Source organism: Chaetodon auriga, chromosome 7, assembly GCF_051107435.1.
Source record: "Chaetodon auriga isolate fChaAug3 chromosome 7, fChaAug3.hap1, whole genome shotgun sequence".
In the NCBI taxonomy this organism is placed as follows: Eukaryota; Metazoa; Chordata; class Actinopteri; order Chaetodontiformes; family Chaetodontidae; genus Chaetodon; species Chaetodon auriga.
The window spans coordinates 13,732,935-13,749,137 of record NC_135080.1 but is presented as its reverse complement, the minus strand read 5'-3'; the positions used below and the strand labels follow the sequence as shown (position 1 = coordinate 13,749,137).

The 16,203-nt window shown below is 43.3% G+C and overlaps 1 protein-coding gene across 2 annotated transcripts in view; it reads right to left on the bottom strand.

Moving 5' to 3' along the window:
- LOC143323143 (leucine-rich repeat and fibronectin type III domain-containing protein 1-like protein) overlaps window positions 1-16,203 on the bottom strand; it is a 164,205-nt gene that overhangs the window by 13,945 nt on the left and 134,057 nt on the right. The window contains exons 9-10 of one of the 2 annotated variants that reach the window (XM_076734807.1): window positions 6,544-7,193; window positions 1,077-1,177 (exon numbers count right to left, since the gene is read on the bottom strand). In XM_076734807.1, coding sequence (XP_076590922.1) covers window positions 1,125-1,177; window positions 6,544-7,193 — 703 coding nt within the window. In that variant the 3' untranslated portion in view covers window positions 1,077-1,124. The remainder of the gene's footprint in view (window positions 1-1,076; window positions 1,178-6,543; window positions 7,194-16,203) is intronic. The other variant, XM_076734808.1, reaches the window with a different exon arrangement.

Genomic DNA, 16,203 nt, shown 5'->3' with positions numbered 1-16,203 from the left:
TGCAGGTGGGTTTCATTTGCTCAAATGGGGCAGCTTGTGGCTCAGGAGTTGGCGGTTCAATCCCCGACTCCTCCTGGCCTCATGTAGAAGTGTCCTTGGATAAGACACCGAACCTTCAGCTGCTCTTGATGGATCAGTCAGCGCCTTGAGTGGCAGCCAATCGGTTTGTGTGTGTGTGTGTGTGTGTGTGTGTGTGTGTGTGTGTGTGAACGAGTGACCAATTGTCAATTGCAGTCCATTTACCATGTAGAGACACTTGTCCCTGAGAATCCTGCCTCGACCCTTACATGCAGTAAAGTTGAATGGATTTGTTTGTGTTGCTTGTAGCACAAAGAAATTACACTTAGAAATGACACAGAATCAAATCTTTTTTCAGAAGTGTCCATGTTGCTTGAGATAAGCCTGAATTTTCTCAGGAACTACTTCCTCAGAAGAAAATGGAAAACTGTTCAGTGTGAGGGGATATTTTCAGTGCTACGGCAGCCATTTCCATCACCAATGAATCCGCTGATTACAAATTCAGATTAACAATTCAGATTGCTTTTTTTATGTGACCAACAGTCCAAAACTCAGATATTCAGTTTATTGTCTTAGTATGTGACAAAAAAAAAGCATCAGATCCTCACATTTCTTTCCTATTGTTTCTTGTTTTTTTCTCACATTCAGTATCGTTTAATTATCTTGTTTTTATTTTGGTTTTTGTTCAATCTTTTGTCGTGTTGTGATTAAATTGTATTATTGTCCTTCAGGGTGCCCTTGAACACGAGATGGCACATCTCAAAGGTAGCTTTTCGATGCCGTGAGCACCACAGCTGAAATTCCATCTTGCTTCATTGCATTAGGATTGAGGCAGGAATCTAAAGGATGGATACCTCGAAACCTCAGCCCACAAAACAAGTAGAGGAAAGTAACAAGATATGTTTTTTGTTATTTGTGCGAACTGACACGTCCAGAAAGTGAGAAACAACCAAAAGGGGGGGTCAGATGGTGAGGAGTAGTGACACAAGGTGAAACTGAAGGAAGACTATAGGAAAACAAATCCAGGAAGTGCTCAAGTTTTAAGTGCCAGTCATTACTCTTTGGGTGTAGTGTTGGCGCGCTCTCTTTGTGAGGCCAAGAGACCTTCAGATCTGAAAGTCTCTCCATTCGACACTATGAGGCCGCCTGACGTCTGCTGCTGGAGGCGTCCAAGAGATGGAAATGGAGAGAGAGAAGGAAGCACAGCGAGAGAGACATGAGAGAAACAATGAGAAACTGTGAAGAACACAGACACAGATGCAGCAAAACAGGACTAAAAAATGGATTTGGGGGGGGGGGGAGCAAAAACTGTCAGTACAGTCAGAAAGCTGGTAAAGGAGAAAGATGAGGGAACGTGACGGAGAGAGCTTGAGAAACACAGCGGGACGGGCAAGAGAGAGGGAGATTCTGAGAGATAAATTGAGAGAGACAGACGGCGGTGAAGAATGAGGCCGGGCGTACGGGATGACACTGGGAGGAGTGATGATAGATTAAAATACATGGAGGACAGACAGGCTACAGGGTCATGGCAGGGCCATGGGGAGAACACACACTTGCACTTCACACACGGTCGCACACATCTTTGCGTTATCCTCGACTATTTTCTGTCTGGCCTAACCGTATGGGAGCATTTGCATCGGCTGGAGGTGGTTAAACCCTGCACATAACAACACACACACATGCATGCACAGACCCACAGGGATTTGGGACAAACACCTGTTTTGCATCACCGTGAGGACTTTGCATTGACTTGCACTAGAATTAGCCGAAATGTGATTCTTAACCCTTCAAAATTTATGCTTTACCTGGAGGCGTCCCGACAATGTGACTGTGTAAAGAGATTTCTCTCCTCACAACGCGATTAATACATTACACACACTCGTACTCAATGTTTGGTTGGCTGTTCTTGAACTAATAGCACTTTGCTTGACATAATCTCAATATGTTTGTGTCAAGCATATAATTACTGCTAATCCTGGTGGAAAATTCCCCACTTAGTATTCAGGTTAAAGAGCCACTCTGAATCTGAATCCACATGCAGCATCCTGTCACGAGCTAGATCTCAAGCTCCAAGGCGACACTACAAGGCACAAAATGTTCTCCACTGTCTTCGCATTTAGTGGTTGATTTATTTTCAATTCAAGAATTGGCTCAATATTACTATTTATTTCACTAATATTGAACAAGTTATTGGTTGGCTGTATTCATGCCTGTGCAGCTGCACAGTAAAGGACAAACATCACAGTTCACCTGTGCAGAAAATGCATTTAAAAGTTCTGCAGAAGATCCATTTATTGTCTTTTTTTGTAGGATATTTCTCTTTGCTTCTGTGGACAGTGTGCCCCTGCTGAGCCATGGCAGGGGATACAGTAGAAACACAAAGACATGATTTTGTGCCAAAAGGAGAGTAAACTCTGGAAGATCCCCTCTTGATTCCCCAAATGTAGACTGCTAAAAATCCATGTTAGCTTCAGTGACTCAGTGGATTTTGTCCCTATTTCTTTTGCAACAGTAGGAATGATTAGAAAAACCAATAACTATTTCAATCTCTGCAATCAAAACTTGAAAATCTAGACGTTTATGGGGCCAAATTCCAATTTCTTATCATGTAACTTTAAGGAAACCTGTTTTCCCTTAAAAAAAAAGAAAGACAAATCCAAGAGTGACTTTCTGAAATAATATTTAACAATGGGATTTAAACCAAAAAAATGTGTATGTATTGTCCCATTGGGAACACAACAGTCTATGAAAAGCAAACAAACAAAAGGAAAATTATCACCCACAATGTGCCTATTTTTTCATGTTGGGTCACACTTTTGACAACCGTGGGCCTTTAATGGGGCCTCTTTGTGTATCTGTCAGTTGCTCTGTTCCTCAGGCGCTCTGACTCACTGCGGCTCCCTCTCTGATCAGATCAATGTTGTCTTTCTCTGCAATGCACCAACCAGTGAAACACATCACAGGCACAGCTACACCCTGAGAAACCCCAACAGCCTTTGTGCAAACACATGAGTATTATCCCTCATTGCAGGTTGCCCTCAAAGTGCCAACGATCCTGGAATCAAAGAGAGGAAACAAAGAACACAAAGGCCAGCGGTAACTTTTTCCTCCCAGGGTAAAGTGTCAAAACAAAAACTCTAATAATTGTCTTGTTTGTTTCTTGTTGTAGTCTGGGACGCTCTTTGGAAGCTCCTTTGACTGACACGCTTCATTCAGCGAAGGTTGAAACAAGGTTAGAGCTGTTAATTAGGCCTATTGGGGAGTTTTTTTCATATGGTGGCATCATAATGCTACACCAGAATACAAGTTCTCGATCCCAGTTTGCACAGTTGTCGCCGGTACAGCCCTGATGAGCACCCATCAACCCCTCTCTTTTCGGTTCGGTCATCAACCTCTCAGAGCACTACATGTGCACAAACTACCCCTCAAACACAGGTGAGACAAGCAACTACAACAACTCTGTCATAATATCCATGCTAGGCTGTTAGCGTGCCACTTGACGGCATCGGAAATCTGTGCAGCTCTTCTTTCGTGCCGTAATTATAGTCTGTGATGTGGGCAAATGTCCAGCAGGTTGAATTGTGTTATAAATGTCAGACTGACTGCCGATCTGACAGAGTCTGTGAAGGTGAAAACTTTCCCTGAACTCTCCGGCTAAGCCGCCGCGCTCCGCACAGATCTCCCGTCTCCTGTCTGCTATCAACGTGAGGCTCAATGACACCTCATTTCAACCCATTCAGAGAGGCCAATTGAATGACATATCAGCGGCTGATAAAGTATTTCGACTCAGCTGTTTAAGCCACTCATATGGAATGGTGTCTCCATTTATTCGTTCTAATGAAATCCCAATTTCCTGAGTGGATTAGTGTTAAAGGGGAAGTACACTGGAGTGGGCTTAGTACATGGAAAATCTAGCCAAAAAGAAAAATTCACATGCTCTAGTGGATCCCTGCTGTTATTGCACCATTGAGCATTTCCAGCAGCCTTTGTGAGCATGTGCAAGTAACTTCAGCAGCTTGAATTAAGAGAACCGGGGCCTGATTACATAAAACGTAGGTTTACTCTAATAGCCTTTGCTGGCAATAAGTGAGTTACATAAAAGCAATTTCCCATCAGTATCTTGCATGTTTAAGAAAAAGTGTATCATAATGTTATAATCACGCATCATTGTGCTTTCACCGTCTGCCTTAATAACACCGTGAATGCACAACGACAATCTTAAATGAATTATTACAATCTTAGTGGAGAAAAATGTCTCTGCACTGTGCATCAATCACTCCCTCTCGCCAACTGTCCTCCAGCTTTCTGACAGCTAGTCCTCTCTGTCAGCAAGCCAGTGGCCACGACCGTAGAATCGACAAATACTTCATTCGAGCTGGCACACGGGGTTGATCCACGAGCAGACAAGAGAGCCAAGAGATCAAGAGACACTGAATGGGAGCCTGAAGCTCAAGTCGGACTAATAGTTCTGAAGCTGGAAATTAACCAATTTCAGTGCTGCAAAGTGGGTTGTGACTGTGCTTAATTTTAGCGGTCATTTACACTCGCTGGAACATCTTCAGAAATGAGTTTTTGGAAGCGGCGCAGATTTTCTCATTTCTAAGTGTCAGAGAATCAATTTTTCTTCACATATCTTGGCTACGCTGGCCAAGGCCGCCCCGTCGTCTTTTGTGTGGATGTTCCTTTATAACAAATCATAAAACCCTGTTCTGAGATATTTTATTGGTATTTTTCTTGCTGTCTTTTCCTTCTTTTTTTCCTGGGTCTTTTAGTATTTGTAATTATTGTGAAGAACTTTGGAAAATAAACTTTGTATATAGTTTACTTACAGCCCCTGGTGTTTACTAGTAGTGCTGATTTCACCCTCCACTACTACAACCTTGACATATACTGCAGTATGGACATTTATAATAGTTGTAACTGCTTCAGTTGTCTTGTGCATTATGTATTGGATATTCATTGTGAATTATACGTCTTCCTTTTTATCCCAGAGGGGTTCAGTTACACTCCAGCTGAATCTAAAGTCACTTGGATTTATATAGAGAGCACCCGAGGGCCAGAATCTGAACTGTGAGTCTATACAACATTCATACATATATTGTACTGAAGGGGCCTGTACCGTTTACAGTGGTGTCAGAATGTGTTGTTTTTAACTTATGATTTTTGGGGGCTTTTGTATTTTTATGAGGAAAAGACATTAAAGTAGAATATTCCCAGAATAGAAGCGAATGGACAGTTTTTGTTGCTTTTATAAGCCTCTTTTCAGGGTCTTTTACACCATGTAACAAACGTTTGTTCTCCCAAGGAAGACACACAGATGAGATAAATAATAATATGAACTTTTTAACTTCCTAAAGACACTTTAACTTTCAATAAAATGGAAGTTAGGGTCTTGGAGTTCAGCCAGTCTTAAATAGCCTTTCTTTTGTACTGCAGTAACTCTCCTTTTCCACTCTTTAGCTCTCTGTTTACGTCTTAACGGCAGACAAGTCTTTGCGGTGTGCTTAAAGTCCAGTAGTTTGTAGCACTCTGGTGGAGGACACACAACAAATGCTAACCTGAATAGATGTAGCTGATCCTGCCTGCATTATCAAATCTCTTCTCTAACACCAACCTACAGATTTCTTTCACTGCTGACACAGTCTAACTAACAGCTGGAAGACGGCCCAGAAAGGGCAGATCCTGGCAAGTCACAGCATCGGGGACGACTCACTTGGGCAAACAAAACAAACTCAATAGTTTCTTAAACTTGTTAACAGTTTTAAAGCCTTTGAGTTCGCATCTTGTATTCTTCAGAAATTAAGCCTCGTAAGTGGGAAAGGCAGGAGCTTGGGCGATGGAAAGTTACACAACCCCTGATGGAAACAGGTGATAGGATTGGGTATGAAAGGGGCATCCTCGGAAGGCTCAGTCGTTCACAAGTGAGGATGGAGCGAGGTTCACCACTTTGTGAACGCGTGATTGGATAAAGGATATTACTACATGAGCTCGGGGACACTTTGTCAAACCTGCACCTGCAAATGATTGCATTCTGTTTTTTATTATGGTTTTCTCATCATCTCAACTGTTCTGGAATCAGGGTTTTTGGTTAATACCACTAAACTGTAGGGAGGATAATTTAACTACGACCTGATTGGTTAACAGTCATAGAGAAAAGAGTGAAGTGAAGTGAAGTTGCTGCTCCAGCTCTGCAGACACCCTCTGCCTCTCTTACTATCTTCCCAGTGCATGAGGAGGGCATCTCTCTTATTCATTCTCTCGTTCACACTCAGTTTCTCACTATTCCACTCTCCATTATTGTCTTGCTCAATTTCACACCCTCAATTGCACATTGTCTATTTCTCATCCACCATCTCTTTCTCTTTGACTGTTTTTTTTTTTTTTTTTTTTTGTATGTCTCCCCCTCACTCTTTCTCTGTCAACTTCTTTTAGTCTTTCTTTCCACCTTTCTGAAATGCTTGCTCCTTGCTCTGCTGCTTGCCTCCTCTGTCTACATCCCTTCCTCCCTATCTGTCTCTCCACTACCTGCTAGTTCCTTGGGGGAGGTGGGCTCTTTGGCGACAGATGGCGGTCTGCTTTTCATCTCAATGTTGACCCTGGAGGAGAAGCGGGCCTTGGTGGGCGAGAGCAACTCCTCATTGGCCAAGGAGTCAGTCCTTGTCATTATGCTCCGTCCACTGCCCTCCTCCTCGACCAATGCCACGGTGTCTCTCAGAGTGTTGCTAGGTGACATGGCCCTGGACGGCGCTAACGCCTGGTCATCCTGACTGTCAGGCATTTTTGAGGCAGAGCGAGGGAGGACTTGGACCTGTCCGCCCCCTCCTTGTCCGTTGCTCTGCGGTCTCGCCGCCGTTGCCGCAATGGCTGCTTTTCCATGGCCTGCCCCTTGGTTGCTGTAAACTTTGTATCGTATCATTAAGATGATAATAAAAACCAGCACAGAGGCAACAATAATCCCTCCGATGATGATGATCATAGTGCCACCCAGGAAGTGGCTGTGCAGTGCTTGGCACTGGCTGAACTCTGTGTCTGTGGTGAATGATAGACAGCCCAAAGGACGTGTGGCTGTCAGCGATGTGATGACATCATCAAACACGGCCAGGACACACAGATCGTAGTTGCGTCCGGCGGCGAGGTCACGAACCAGGAAGTCATTGCTGCTGGATGGAATCATCCTGCCAAAGAAGAACACAAAGATATGAAGATATTAGTGTGAGGAAATGTAATAACTATATAGAAATGAGCAGACGTCAACCAGGACAAACTTTTTTTGGTACCACATCTCAGGTAGAGAGGATGATAGTTTAAATAGTTGGTTCAAGTAAATTACAAATGAACAAAAATAAAAAGGGATATCAGGTTTTGAGAGATCAGTGACAAAATGTTAAAACTGGCCCTTCAACCATTTGAACAGCTCAGTTTAATGGACTGAAGAAGAAGAAGAAGGCAGCACCTTTCAGTTCACACATCATTATGTCTGAAACTTCTGTTGCCTGCAAACTCTTCTTTGACAAATCACCTTCTTAACACTCACTGCCTCTTTTCCTTCATGCTCCTGCCCGTGCTTTTTCTTTTCAGGTGCTTCGCGTGTGTTTCCTGACAGATATACAGCATTTAAATGTTCAATCCACTCGTATTTCACTGCAGCGAGGTGGAAACTTAAACCACGGGACGTCTTAATTGTGTTGCATTGAAAGACAAATAAATTACACTGTGGTCATTATGTCCCCTGCCAAATTATTCCACAATATCCCGCAACAATGCTCTGAACGACATTGTGGGACCGCTCAAAAACCAGATTGATTAACAACTGGCATCGAGCCGAATCAGAAAGCCAAAATCCAAACCGGCTTTGTCCAACTGTCTGTCCATCCACCGCTACACTGCACCAGTGAAACAAACAGTGCCCAAGATGACTTACGATTGCGTCTGCTTGTATTGCTCCCTTGTATTCTGTTGAGTACTACTGTGCGAGAGCTGCAGCGGTGACACACTCGCTATCGTATATTTCCATGCGGGTGTTGCTTGTGGCACGACAGCCACCTCATCGCTCTTATTTCCCCACAGAGTTCGAATTCATAAGCCTGCAATCTGACAAACGCTCGCACACATCCATCCCCCACAGCTGCTGAAATCGTCACTCCCTGATTAAACACAGGCGTGATTCTTACCATTGTCTACTTCTATCTTGGTCTTTCCCCCGGTAAACACTGTACCTCCACTCTTTCCTTGTCAGTGTGCTTTCATGGGGGAAAATCCAGGGGGAAAATGTCATTCAGGTAAACAGGAGACAATGCGTCTTCTATGCTTCCCTTGCTTTTGTTTCCCCTGTTTCTCTCCGTGTCTCTCTGCTCTCTCTAGGGGTCCTCGGTATAACTTGTGGGATTACCAAACACCCTTATGTCACTGCAACATTTTATCTAAATCATATTTCCATTCGGCTTCATTCACATTTTCCCCAATGCACTCAAGCCTTTCTGCCGATGCCCATCCCTCCCCCATAAATGTATTTCCACCTCTGCACAGAGACAGACAGGCTTTGCAGTGGAATGAAATAGAATTGATGGAAGGCTTGTGTGTGTGTGTGTGTGTGTGTGTGTGTGTGTGAGAGAGAGAGAGAACCAGTGGGCAGCAGGGTCTAGTCTCAGTGCCAAGCTCATCGATGGCATTGAACCTCCACCAGGAAGTATATCTTGGCAGATAGCTCTGTGTGTGCGTGCGTGTGTTTGTGTGTGTGAGACCTTGTGTGGTTGTGAAGTGTGATGTGAAAGGATCCCTGGACTGAGTTGTTAATAAGAATCGAACCAGGGAACTTTAACAGCCCTGATGTCTTGCCGAAGGGTACCAGCATGATTTGAGAGCAGGGCTGGACTGGGGTTCCCGTAAGCAATTTCAAAAGGGGTATTGAAAGAAAGAAAGTCATAGAAAACAGCACCACCTCTGCCTTATTAAACTTCAAAAAAACTACAGACTGGGAGGTCTCCTAACTGTGTTTGAACAAAATGACACCGTGGTTGTTTGTCTGTCTTCTCATCTTTGCAGTGTGACAAACTAAATCATAGTTTATTAGAGGAGAAACTTCAGGGAAATCAGTAGGAGATCAGGGCTTGCAGTGTCCTTCAGTGAAATACTCAAAGCACATGTGGGCTTCTAATCCGATATCTGCAGTCTGACACACTACTTTCCATTTTAACAAGCAATTTATCGCTTAAACTTGCACCATATTTCTGCAGCTTGTGAAAACACGAGCCGTGATCCTCGTGACGCAGAGTGACGTGCGTGAAAGTGTTCGGAGGAGCAGAAGAATCTGACTCAAAACACGTTATGTAAAAGTCGTGACTGATGATAATGAAATTGTCATGGAGACGGAGGGAGCAACTTTCAACATTGATCATCGCTTTTCACCATGTGCATGCGGTCGTCGTTAGTCATTAAGGACAAATAGCACAAATCTTTGAAAGTAAATTTTCATGCTGGACTCGGTGTAAGTATGGACAACATGTTTCGGTGCAAGCGCTAACGATGTGATTCCACTGTCACTGCTTCATAAAGTGAGAATCCGCCACAGAGCGTATTATGAGTTATTATGCTGCCAGTATATAATGACAGAGGAGCACTAATATTCTTAGCCAGTCCTTGACATTTTCCACTCTGTTGTGATTTGCTGTCAGTCAGTTTCATTTCGGTGAGCCCTTTGTCACGTTGATTTGATTAGTTTTATTCTATCTCATAATGACTAGGCCACACTGAACAGAATATGACAGTTGCATCCTTCTGTGGGTACGCAAACACAATCAGCAATCAATTTGCAAATGAATTCAAATTCAAATGAACCCCCCCCCCCCCATCCAGACAGGAGGTTTAACAGCTGGTCGCTCTAGTGTGGTCAGAACAGCCGGAAGCTGAATACGCACAAAACTGTGGAGATGACAGCAGGCTTCAGGACAATCCCCCCAACTCTGCCCCCCACCACCATGGAAACCTTAAGTGCAGTAACAAAGTTTTGAATGCATCATAAAGCAAGAATGTGGGTGAAGCCATGAATAGTGAGATGCAGTTACTACCTGAGGATTATCTGACCTTTCACCTCTTGACTTTGCTCACAGGAGCAGTAAAGGACTGTCTACTCCTGGCATGAATCTGTAAACCCCACACACTCCTGGACTTAATCAATGCAGATGTCAGGTCATAAATATCAATTATGTTGTCACTGAAGCGGCTCAAATCAATCTAATCTAATCCAACCAAATTGGGTGAGACTGAATCAGCGAACCCCTTCACGCTGCCCAGATAATCTTTGCCGACCATCAGAATCACCCCCAAATACGTTTCCTTAAGAAAGGCAAATATTGTAGAAATCAGCTTGAAAATCCCCCCGTTCCTCCGTATTCTGTTCTCAATAGGAATCAAACCGGAAACTTCCACTGGCACCAAGCTTTGCTCAGAGGCAGCTGCACAAGAGCAATGAACAATCTGCCTTGTTGAACTTGAACAGGTAGATTTGTGGAGTAACAGATTCCCTAAAAAGAATTTTAATCCTTTCATGCCAACTCTTACATTCCCTGTTGTTTGACCCCAACAGAGGTCAGCTACACAACAACCTTTGAGCATTTTTTCTTTTTTTTTTTGTTAATCCCCCTGCGCAGTTGCCACACATACAAAAATGATTGCAGCAACTTCAATTATATCTAATGACATCAGCATGTGGCATTTAATTTGCTCATTGGCTAGCATCTGTTTGTGTTTCGTGCATCGACAGTTATGCAGATGTGCGAGGACTGATGTCACATTTCCAGCCGATCAATAATTAGCTGTGCCTGTGAGTTTTGGGTCTTGTGCACTTGTGTGTCATGACTTTAAAAAAAAAAAAGGGGGACTAGGACTGCTGGGCAAAGCAGAAATGGTTCAGCAAGCCCATTTGACACCGCAATCACACTGGATGATTTATTCAGTTAATGGGTTCAACCATGGAGACACACACACACACACACACACACACACACACACACACACACACAGAGTTAAACAGCTTAATGGATTCCTTCCCTCCACAGTCCAGACACACAAAGACACAGAGCCAACGAGCAAACTGTGCAGTGCAACTCTGCTGCTCTCTCTCACACAACACACCAACAGATCAAAAGTCAGTTATGTTTTGTCACCCCTCGCTTTATCCTCACACCCACTGGCCCACATGCAAACACACACACGCACGTACACATGAGCGTGTGCCCTCACGCAGCTCAAAGACCGCAAGACTCATTCATATGTACAAACAAACAGACTGTCTCAATGTTTGAATGAAACAGATTAAGCAGCCACTGTGTGATCAAACTCTATGTACACATGCATAGAAATACTGCAAGCAGGACAATAACCTGATTAATGTGTTTAAATGATTGCATAGGCTGACAGCTCCATTATTTTTCTATGAAGAGAGCAAAACCACCAAACTCTGCTCAGATTTTACACCTTGCTGCTGCAGGATAAGTGCAAATTATTTGAAGTTTAAGTTTCTGTATATGCAAAATAAAAGCTGTGTACCACAGTACAAGCCACAAAGTGTAATGCCCTGCTTGTGTATATCCAGTTATGTTGCGGGGAGAAAAAAGGTGAGGCAAAGTTGTGTAAGAGCATTGCAATACTGTGTGAAATACGCATTGCAAATGAGCGAGCAGCACCTTAACACTGCAGGTGCACACTATATGAGGCGTATGAAATTATACAAATACACACCGCTATGATGTGACCAGAGGCTGCAGATGCAAAATGCAACTATGCTGCTGCCTCAGGACAGCTATAGGAATTCAATAAAATGAAAGGGGAAACCTAAGCCGCTGTGGATATCGGTAAGAGCAACCCCTTGAAATAGCACAGCGCACACTCTGCCTTCATTAAACATGATGAGCTGGAAGAAACGTGCCCATAATTCAATACTTCCACTTAATGTGTGTTAATGTCATAACAGCTGTTCCAAAAGATTTGATTAAAAGCGGAGTGGGTTACTTATCCTTTGCAGTGCTTGAGCTTGAACACTTGTTTGTATTATTTATAACAACGTTTACAGTATTAATACCAATTCTTGCCTCATCCAGCTTCTTCCCCACATTTTGCTGATGCGTTGCTACATTTCCCGGTGTGTTTCCACCCTCCAAATGTTGATCAGTGGGATAGGGTGAAACCTTGGGTAAGAATCACAATACCTGCATGCCCATGCCCGGACCTGTCCATCCATGTATATGTGATAGTGCACCTCTAGAAACAGGGACCCACTCATCTCTGCACTGTAAAATGATGGTGTTTAAATGGACGCTTCCTTACCAAACACGTCACTTGAATTGTCTCACAAACATGATGGTAAACAGTCTTCGTCATAGAAAAACTAAGCCCATTAATCCAAATTTTTTAACTTGCAATTCTGGTCACGTGTTTGCATTAATCTTCAGCTCCGTCCTCTATTTCTCATTGTCACTTCAGCCCAACTTCCAACAGCCTAACTCGCACAGACTTACAATTACTTTAAGATTGCTGCCATTTACTAAGTTGTCTTTTCTCTCTCTCACAGTTTGCTCTTTGGCCTCCAGTGTTAATAATGCCTGTTAATACAAATTGCACTCCCAGTCTCAGCAGACTATTTTTAACTTCCACAGAGAGCCCAAAGAGATGCCACAGAGGCCAGCTGTAACCGCGGAGCAAGACATCCACCCCCTGTGCTGTGTCAGAGAGCAATCTGTCACAGCACGCGTGTCATCCTGAATACTGAGAAGCGACGATAATGTCGCCATCTCTGCATGTTTTTCAGGTGTGATTTGGTTCAGAGAAAATTGTTGGAGCCTTCATTCTCCGGTCAATATGTTTTGAAATCATCACGCCTATTTTCTCACGCATCTCTACATTTTAACTGGATTTATATTGACATGTCATCCCCCCCCCCCCCCCCCATCAGCTCTCCTTTCTTGGCTTTTCATCTCTAACTGCTTTCAACATCAGTCAATCGAAGACTGGTAATTACTGTCTGACTGTCGTTTCCCCAGGTTATTCCTGGCCCGTGTGCCTCAAAGCACACCTAACTGCGCAATTCACCGCCTAACTGCTTGATAACTGCGATGGAAAATCCCAGAGAGAATAGAACAGGATTTCATACTTTCTACTACGTTTTTAAATCAACCAAACCACATTTCTCCTTAAGTAGGATTTAAAAAAGAACAAAAAACAAAAAACAGAGATCCTAGGTAGATAGATGGCATAGTTTGGTAATGCGTATCAAAAAGAGGCGGCTGAACAGGGGTGTTAAGCAGACGTCCGTGATTATAGCCAGACGGGTGCCACAAGAGATCGTTCCCAGCCACTGCAGGAAGAGGGCACAGGGTATAATCCGGGGCACAGCCCACTCAAGTCATGACTTATTCACACTGCTACCATTAGGGCTGCCTAACCATAGCATCAAAACAGGCATCGCTCGTCTCCGAGACAGTTTTATCCACAGGCACTAAGACTGTTTAACAAGAACTTGCCGCTGTCCGTGAACAAGCTTTTTAACTTATACAGCTGCTGTTAAATTTTGTGTTTTGTATTATTCATGCATTTATTATCTCAGTGTTATTGCATTTTATTGATTTCCGTGTGTGCGCGGGTGCATGTAAGACTGCGTATGAGTGTGTGCATGTGTTCTGAAGAGGATCCTTTTTTTAATTTCTGTCTGCACTGCAGGAAGGAAGCCTTTGCACGGGCTTTGTCATTGCACTGGAGTACACTGCTTTGAATGCACTTTGTGATGGAGATGAACTTGCAGTCCGTGCAGTCTGGGAACCCCAAGATTTCTACTCTTCTATAAGCAACAATTTAGTTCTAAGCTAATGCTGTAAGATAGACATTTGTATGCAGTATTAAGAAGCAAATATTAAAGCCTTTACCGTATTGTATGCAAGCTTCAAACAACATTTCACTGTAGTGATGGTGCAGGGGAACCACCCAAATTCTCTTTTTGAAAATCAAGCCAATTAGCATCAAGTTTGGATTTTCTGGCAGAGATGCAGAATAACCCCAGTAATAATATTTGTATACATTATTTTCAAAAACCTATAGCTCATGCTCTGTATTTTCATTTTCATATCCTTCCACAGTGTGTGGCTGCATTCACAGAAACAACTTTGGGCAGGCAGATAACACATTATCTGAAAGAATGCTGTGTGCACAAGAAAACAGTTGGAGGTGTCACAGTGTTTTGCTTTAAACCTGTCAGATGTTATTTGAGCAAAGAAAATGCAGTTTAGCCTCGCCTATCACTCTATTATATTATGGGGATAAAACACAAAGACACACATGCACACACTGCGTTTGGTATTCGATGGACAGTGACGCAAGAGCTGCCACTGTGGCTGTGCTGCGGAGTAATGGAGGCCTGGATGTCTGCGGTCAAACAGCATTAATAGACACTAATAGACCTGTTATCAGCAGCTCTGCTTTATTAGCATGTCATTATTGACTCGTCTCAGGTGAGAACAGAAACAGGTTCGTTAGCGTTACACTTGTAACAGCGGACGAGGGGCTATTGTCTGTGTCTGTGTCTGCGTGTGTGTGTGTGTTCATGAGTGAGTGTGTCCAGTCTGAGTGTGGCTGACATTTCCTTGTCCGCTGTGGATTCACGTGCACATCTGTGTCTGTGCATGAGCCTGACATTTCCATGCTGTCTGCATTCAGTTCCGTTGACTGACGGGAGGACGTTTTGTTTGTAAATACTGTCCATCAATCAGCCCTTGGGCACTCAAAATGCACACACACACACACACACACACACACACACACACACACACACACACAGGAGATGTCATGAAGTCACACCCAGAGCTCTGGGTTCTGACTGTTGATCTAAGCAGAACGTCAAGTGAATATTTATGATAATGTGCCCTGGCTGTTTTTAAATAATTTAATGTGCCAATTATTCCTCCAGTGCAGGCACTGCAGAACAGAGGAGGGCAAAGGGTTGACAGCAAAATCCCTGCAGCGCACACGTCCCGTCCGTCCTGCTCGACACGCTGCAAAAAATGACACAAAACGTGTCACTGAATAGAACATGGATGGATGGATGCGCGGGCCCAAATTAAGCTTCAAATCATAAAATAGGATTTGTCAAAGCTGCCAAAAAAAAGTGACATTTTTAGTTGAAATAATTCTTTGTTGGAAAAAGGGAACCTTTTAAGAACAACGTCTTTCACAGCTCGCCATTTCTTGCAGAACAGAGTGGCCATTATGTATTCACAGGACCCAGGGGAAAAAATTTGATGTTACAAGCTTTAATTATGAAAATGAGTGCCGCATAATTAATCATTCTGTGTGGACTTCCCCTTTGAGAGTTTGCGAGCTGAGGGCCCTGTCCTGTCGCCCCCTCTTAGGAGGTGAGCTGTCCCCCTTTGCCGCCCCCTGGGGAACTGAGTCAGTCTTTCTAAGGTTCCACTGTAAAGATTTTCCCTCCACCAGCGTTATGACACGGCCCCTCTCTTTCTTTTTTTATCCGAGCATCTCCCTCCCCACAGCCGACATCGCTCCTTTCCTTTTGTAAGCCTCTGTCAGCCCTCTGCTGCTTAATTTCTCCCATCATCTCCAATTTCTCTGCCTCTCGATCTGTATAATTTCCATTCATTTTGCCTTTCTCGTCCACATCCAGACAGATCAGGTTTCAGAACTGTGAGGCAACCTTGCAAGAACATTTGCACTTAAATCACTTTTATAGCAGGTGTAACTGGTGGTTAAATCATCAGATATTTTTCCCATTAACAGTGACAAAAATCTTGGAGCCAGATGCATAAATGTGGATGAATGCTAACTCAGTTTTTTAAGCATTGCATTGCAGAAGCATAACAACAGCCACCGTGTTATGTACTGCTTTGCCTTTAGCTTTATCAGATATTGCATAGATACACTGCAATAGACTACTGTATGTCTTCAAAGTAAAGGCCCTGCTTCCATTTGAGACTCTGTTCATGTATATCTACTATAGCTGCAACCATTTGTTTGTCCTGAAGCATTTATCTTTAGAATAACCCAATCAAACACATTTAGAGAGTGCTCGTGATTTATACTTAATGTATAAGCGTATTACATCATTTATAATGCGGTTAATGGGTGAGGTCAAAATACCCCGATGAGGTACTTTACTATGACTTATCCAACATATAACTTGAATCA